Source organism: Octopus bimaculoides, chromosome 28 (genome assembly GCF_001194135.2).
Source record: "Octopus bimaculoides isolate UCB-OBI-ISO-001 chromosome 28, ASM119413v2, whole genome shotgun sequence".
Lineage (NCBI taxonomy): Eukaryota > Metazoa > Mollusca > Cephalopoda > Octopoda > Octopodidae > Octopus > Octopus bimaculoides.
In genome coordinates this window covers 18,610,269-18,617,768 of record NC_069008.1, presented here as the reverse complement: position 1 = coordinate 18,617,768, position 7,500 = coordinate 18,610,269, and the positions used below count along the sequence as shown (strand labels likewise).

The 7,500-nt window shown below is 36.9% G+C and overlaps 1 protein-coding gene across 9 annotated transcripts in view; it reads right to left on the bottom strand.

Moving 5' to 3' along the window:
• Positions 1-7,500, bottom strand: part of LOC106874074 (cAMP-dependent protein kinase catalytic subunit 1) — a 123,852-nt gene that overhangs the window by 10,643 nt on the left and 105,709 nt on the right. For 6 of the 9 annotated variants that reach the window (XM_052977698.1, XM_014921660.2, XM_014921663.2 and 3 more), the window contains 3 exons: positions 6,443-6,541; positions 5,795-5,877; positions 3,369-3,495 (listed from right to left, as the gene is read on the bottom strand). In XM_052977698.1, the coding sequence (XP_052833658.1) occupies positions 3,369-3,495; positions 5,795-5,877; positions 6,443-6,541 (309 nt within the window). Of the gene's footprint in view, positions 1-2,301; positions 2,429-3,368; positions 3,496-5,794; positions 5,878-6,442; positions 6,542-7,500 lie in introns of all 9 variants that reach the window. The other 3 variants (XM_014921662.2, XM_014921664.2, XM_014921668.2) reach the window with 1 other exon arrangement.

The window sequence follows — 7,500 nt, the reverse complement described above, 5'->3', positions numbered from 1 at the left end:
AGCAAACTGAATGCTGGGGAAATGTGGAGGCTGGGATAAAACAAAAATGAAGCGAGCACATGCTTCACTGGATGTGTAATGTTGATGTGAATGAACAATGAAGCAGAGATGAGATGAGAGAAAAAAAACTGAGCAGAAGAGGAATGAGATGAAATGTGCGAGAGAGAGAGAGAGAGAGAGAACTGAGCTGATACAGACATGTGGTACACATGGGAAAATGTCAAGTTTTATATAAAGAAGTGCTGTGGGATGGAACATGTGGAAAAAGGGAGTCTAAGGAAGACATGGAATGGTGAAAGCTGACCTCAACACAAAACAGACAACACTGATGGAATTGACCTGTCCAATGATTTTATTTATGGGTTAACATGTATTGTTGCTGTGAGAATGATTACCTTCCATGTAAACAATTTTTTTCTACATAACCTTATTTGATTTTGTAAATGAACAATCTGGTGTGTTTATTTCAATGGCCTACAAATGTATACAAAAAGGTTCTTTGCCCTAGGTGTTGGGAAGGCACTCAGCAAGAAAGGGAAACAAAATGAAGAATGAAGAAGAAAAATTCATAATAATAACAATGGCTTTAAATTTTGGCACAAAGGGAGGAGTTAAGTTGATTACATCGACTCCAGTACTTAACTGGTACTCATTCTACTGACCCTGAAAAGATGGAAAGCAAAGTTAACCACAACAGGGTTTGAGCTCAGAATGTAAAAAAGCTGGACAAAATACCACAAGGCGTTTTATCTGACATGTTAATTATTCAAGCAGTTCACTGCCTTAATAATAATAATAATAATAATAATAATAATAATAATGGTTTCAAATTTTGCCACAAGGGTAGCCAATTTAGGGGAGGGAGACTTGTCGATGACATCAACTCAACTCCAGTCTTCAACTGGTATTTATTTTATCGAGCCCAAAAGGATGAAAGGTAAAGTTGACGTTGGCGCAATTTGAACTCAGAACGTAGCGATAGGCAAAATAGCGCTAAGCATTTTGTCTAGCACGCTAACGATTCTGCCAACTCATCACCTTCATAAAAATAATAACAGTTGGTGGTAGACAGTGATATGAATGGAAACCACATCATGACTTGACACAAATTTTATTAACACAGGAGGAGTGTTTGCAGTTGGAAAAACAAAGAGATCAGAAGACCTTGACGACGACGACAACGACAACGCCAGGTACTGTGTGTGATGGTGGTGGTGGGTGTATATAGAGTCAAAGTATGTGTATGAGGAGAGAGAGAGAGAGAGAGAAGGTTTATACATGAAGAAGCTGTTAACATATGGAAAAGAAGACAACAAATTATGAACAGTTTAAGGACCAATTTAGGGGTTAGGAAAAAAAAACAACACCAGAGAAAGAGAGAGTGAGAGAGAGAGAGAGAGAAACCTGAGAAAAAACCCACGTATGTTAAAAAGAAGAAGAAAAACATGAAATCATAGCAAAAAGAATTATTCAGTGTGTATGTGTGTGTGTATGTGTATATATATATATATATATATATATATATATATATATATATATATATATATATATATATATATATATATATACATATATACACATATATATACACACATACATACGCATAAATATATACATACAAACACACATTATATAATGTGTGGTGTGTGTATAGTATGCATGTGAGTTCAGCGATGCAGAGAAGCGTGAAATGAACTGGGGGTGGGGGAAGAACTGTTCAGTGAATATTGACTGGTTTAGGAGTGGGGGGGAGACAAAGAATGGAATGTTTAAAGATTTTAAAAAGGGTAACATGGAGGTGCATATATATATATTTATATATATGAGAGATGAACAGATGTAATTAAAAAAGGGGGAAAAAAATATAAAAGGGAGAAAAAAAGAAGGAAAAGAGATTCAATTTGCTAATTGAATGTTGGAGCCCCATCACCATGGCAACGACGTGAAAGCATGAAATGCAAAAATCCCACCATTTTGTGCGGGTGTATTGCAGAGATGCAGGCTATATACACACACATGAATGTATGTAGAAATACATTATACATACATATATATATATATGTTCATATAGATATATATATGTTCATATAGATATATATATGTTCATATAGATATATATACATGTATGTATATACACACATATGCGTATATATAGATAGATAGATAGAGAGAGAGAGAGAAAGATAGTAGCTGCTGCTACTGTCTTTGCTTATTTTTTTTTTTTCTTGGGTGGTGGGCGCTGTGGCGGGTGTCCTAAGAAGCATCCCCATGACAAGATGAGAGCGAGGTGAGACACAATACCTTCAAATAGCCCAGATAGTCTATGAGCAAGTTCTCAGGTTTGAGGTCGCGATACATTATATCCAAGTGATGTAAATATTCCAACACCAACACGATTTGTGCGGCATAGAATCGGGAATGCGGCTCACTGTAGAGAAAAAGGGCAAAAGGGCAAATGGGTTACGATGATAGAGACAAACAACAAAAAGACCAGGTAACAGCAAAGTCACATTCGGTCGCACAAGGTTGAACAGCTGTGAAAAAGAAAGAAAAAAACAAGAAAATAATGATTAAATAAAAAAGAAGAAAATAAAATGATGCAGGCATCATCATTTCTCAGAATTGGTCTAAACACAGGATTAGGATAATCTTGGATTAATTCATTTCAGAAAATATTACATAAAGTATTTTAAGGGTTGGAAGGGAGCGTATCTCGGGATTAAACTGAATGGGAAAAGAACTGGATTGTAGCTGATCCCTGATCCACAACAGATCAACAGATGTGTCATAGTTGATCCCTGATCCACACCAGATCAGCAGATGTATTATAGTGAATCCCTGATGCACATTAGATTAAGAGATGTATCCTAGTTAATACCCGATCCACACCAAATCCACAGACGTATTAGAGCTAATCGCTGATACAACACAGTTATAGCTCAAGCAATCCACAGTCTTCTATTGTTGACCAAACTTGAGTTGTCTGTGATGACCTCTGCTGTCTCTCACACACACACACACACCTGACCAAATAAAAACTGACAAGTGGAAGTGGTGGGATTTAATTTACAGTGCAGTGGTAGAAAGGGGGTCAGGAGAGGAGACATATGAATTATTGGGGAATGAAATGATAAAGGTAGGGTAAGGGGGAAAGAAATTGTATATTGAAAAGCAAGGGATCGATGGGAGAACAAGACTTTAGGGGGTCTGCTATTTGTTATGGTTTAAAACAATTCTGAGAAAGAAATCAATCGACATCATTTTTTGCTTTTCCTTCTTTTCGTTCTTCTTCTTCCTCCTCCTCCTCCTCCTCTTCATCTTGCTCTACAAAACTTTCAAGTCTGCCAACAACTGCTGGCTTTACTTACTTTCAAGTAACCAGATGAATCAATAAGCAAATTCTCAGGTTTTAAATCTCTGTAAATGATATCCAAGTAGTGCAGATACTCAAATGCCAACACGATTTGAGCCGCATAAAATCTGGAGTGAGGTTCACTGAAGCAGAAGAAATGAAACAAGTTATACAACAACAAACCTCTCCTACACCCTGACCTGAACATCTAGTGTGAGGTGACCCCTGAGGAGGAAGGGGTCATAGTTACTGATAGAACTTCATAAGTGGGGGGAAGAGAGGTGAATCAATGGAACTTGATGCTCCCAGTTATGGCATTCACTATTGATCTATAACATTGATCTGTTGTATAGATTAACCGATCAGTTGATTAGCAGGCCAGGCAGGTTTGGCTCTTCCGATCAGCAGAACAGCTTGCACATGCAAGTGGTTGAGTACTCCAGAGACAAGTGTACCATTAATGTAATCCTCAAGGAGACTCAACATGACACAGAATGTGATAAGGCCTACCCTTGTGAATTACAGGAACAACTAATTTTTGCCAACTGAGTGCGGCTGGAAATAAAGTGAAATAAAGTGTCTTGCTCAAGGTCACAATGTGCTGCCTGGAAATGAACTCGCAACCTTACGATTGTTAGCTGAATGCCTTAACCACTAAGCCATACGCCTTCTCGATCAGTTGATTAGCCCTTGATTCCTTCTTCAGTTTTGTTTCCCAAACCGAATCATGTACCAGTAATACCCTGGGGTCAAATACTGATTGTGGTGAAGTTGCCAGGATGTCTGACTGATGCTGCCCTCTATGATAAAGCTACACCATGGCAACCATGGCTGTAGTGGTACAGACAGAAAAAAGTGTCCCTTTCTATAAAGATACCCCACATAAAAGTCAGTGGACCCTGTTGTGGCTCAATGGTAACAGGTCATGTGACCTGATGTCCCTAGACAAAGAAGTACCTTCCAAGTGAGACAAGTCAATGCTGATTGGTCAAAGATAACCTTCATCCCCCACTAATCTTTTATTTCTCACCTGGTTTCCTAATTACATTAAAGGACAGGTGAACCTTCCAACACCAACACCTTTCTTCTTACAATTACTGGCATATCGAGACAGGAGCAAAAAAGGGCCACATGGAATTGTGTGTGTGCGTATGTGTGTGTATTATAGCTAAGTCATCCAAGGTGTTAGGTGCAAGGCAGCATCACAGACAAAAAGGGATTCAACAAACCTGGCCCACAACATTAATGTCCTTCACGTGAGAGACCACAGCTTGAACCCCTCATGCCAGTGACACTTTCAAAATACTACCCCCTCCCTACTTTATAATTAATAGAGGACATCAAGTAATTAGGGAACAGTTAATGACTATAACCTAAAGGGTTCCTATCCTGCCCCTATAATTTGCTTTGTGTGTGTACCTAGAGAGCTTTAAACTAACACTTAAGTCAAATCACAAAATTCATTGCAAAATAAAATTGAAAACACATTTGACATTTATACATACATGTGTATATACATACATATAAATAAATATATAGATAGATGGATGAATATATACATATATATTTATGTATGTATATATATATATATGAAATTACATTAAAACAAACGTTTTACTTCCAAATTTCCAATGAAGTAAAACCAGCACTGTAGCCCCCAGTTTATGAACCAAAGTAGCCCCACTTCTACAACCCAACACATCCACTAAATGAGGCCCCAAACACTCTCAGCCCTACCCACATTACCCACTGACACCGGATTTACAAGGAGGGGGAAGTGTTGAAGATATTTTTACATCAGAATGAGTGCGGGGAATAGAACTCCTTGTGCTATCAGCTACCATTAATAATATGTGGCATTCATGGAAGCGCTTTGGAGTCACCAAGGCTTAAAGAACAACAGCCTAATACATATATATATATATATATATATATATATATATATATATATATATATATATATATATATATATATATATGTGTGCAATTTTTGCTGTTGTTTCACATGTTTCTTGATGTGAATCCTGTGTTGAACAAGCTAATGTTGTCGTCCTTTGGGAGAGTTGTACTCTGATCCAGAATATAGAACAACACAGAAGGAGTGTATGTTAGCACAAAGAAGGTGTATGGGGGGGGGGGTCACATTGTCATCATTACAGGCTGTGATGAAAGAACTTTGGACAAACCAATTGATTAACAAGTTACCTAAACTGAAATGAAATATAACCAATGTGTGTGTTATATTAGCAGTATGACCCACTCTAATACATTAGACACAATAGCACTTTAAAAATATCCCTATATTGGCAGGAGGGAGGGTAGAGGGCAAATTTCAAACAAAATCAACAAAGTCTTTTAAGGACCAGACCTGACCAAATCCTAGGAGAGTGGGTGGGGTGCTATGTTACTCAAAAGAATTAAGGACTGAGGTTTGTTACTCACCTAAACCTTCCTATCCGTCTCAGGTGAGAAAACATCTCTCCGCCAGTCACAAACTCTAGAACCATATAAAGATTGGAATTGTCCTGCAAACAACAACGACAACAATAATAACATCAATAATAACAACATTCAGAATAATCAGGAAAGTTATTAGATAGTCGAAAAAGAAAAAGGATAGCGTGGTACGAGAGGCTGCAGGCAGCAAGCCCGCTACGGGTGCAAGACTTCAGGAATCACAACAAGACCTGAGATAAAAAGAAATAATAATAATAATAATAATAATAATAATAATAATAATAACCCTGATGCAGTACCAGGCAGTGGCTCTCATGGGTTCTGGTCTTAATTGATTGCAAGCGCTATCATGTACATTGTTTTGTCTTGGTATAAAAAGATGGGCTACAGCAAATATTCTGCTTAATACCATGAGACTTGCTTGTCAGTTGTTTGACCTTAACCAGTTGAGCGTTAAATGATTATGATGATATGTGTGTGTGTGTGTGTGTGTGTGTGTATATATATATATATATATATATATATATATATATATATATATATATATATATATATATATATATATATTTACATACATACATACATATATGTATATGTATATGCACACACACACCTCTATTGCTTAAAACTTACCTTATAATGATATTCAAGACTGACGAGAAAGGGAAAAGAAACTGCTTGCAAGATTCGTTTTTCATTTAATGTGTGTTCAACTTGCTTCAGTTTAACAACCTGTTGGGGGAAGAAAAGACACAAAGCAATTAGACATTTAATAATAATAATGATGGAGGTCGCTCCTGTCGATGTCAATGTATTTTGTGTTTGCCAAAGTTAAAAAAGAAAAAGGATCGAAAATTTAAAAAAAGAAGCTGCATATATTTGCGATGGATGCAGATGTCAATGGAATTTCAGTCCAAGAACGGCTTTTGTTATAAAGGTGCCAAGGGGGGACAATAATGATATTGATTCTGAGTGGGATTGGACAAATGTGTCTGTTGATTGCAGGATCTAATTCTTTGGTTGTTCTGTTTCTTCAATTAGAGGCATCGTAACACATTTCACACCACTCACATCAATCTAGACAGTCAGATCAATCGAAGATGTCAAATTAAGTTGTAAACACTTGAATGATTGCTTCAACTTATCTGTAGACCTAAGGACAGGTCTTCCTTTACCATGGAATCTTGCCTTAGAATATATCTTGCCAATCCACAAACTTTCAATACACGAAATATCGCATTTTACTAAACATTTCATACCTTATCTTGCCATTTTATGTGGCAGATAAGAATCTTTTCTATTACAGGCACAGGCCTGAAATTTTGCGTAGATATGTATGTGTGTGTGTGTGTGTGTGTGTGTGTCTTTATACCTGTATCTGTCCCCCCACCACTGCATGACAACCGGTGTTGGTGTGTTTATATCCCTGTAACATAGCAGGACAACAAAAGAGGCTGACAGAATAAGTAACAGGCTTCAAATAAAAAAAAAAAAGTACTGGGGTTGATTCATTCAATGAAAAATTCTTCAAGGTGGTGCCCCAGCATGGCCACAGTCTAACAACTGAAACAAGTAAAGGATAATAGATGGAACCTATAAAAAAAATTTAGAGTTTCATGTGAGATTGTTTTTATTGCTACTTGACATAAAAATAAACATTAATATCTATATATATATATATATATATATGT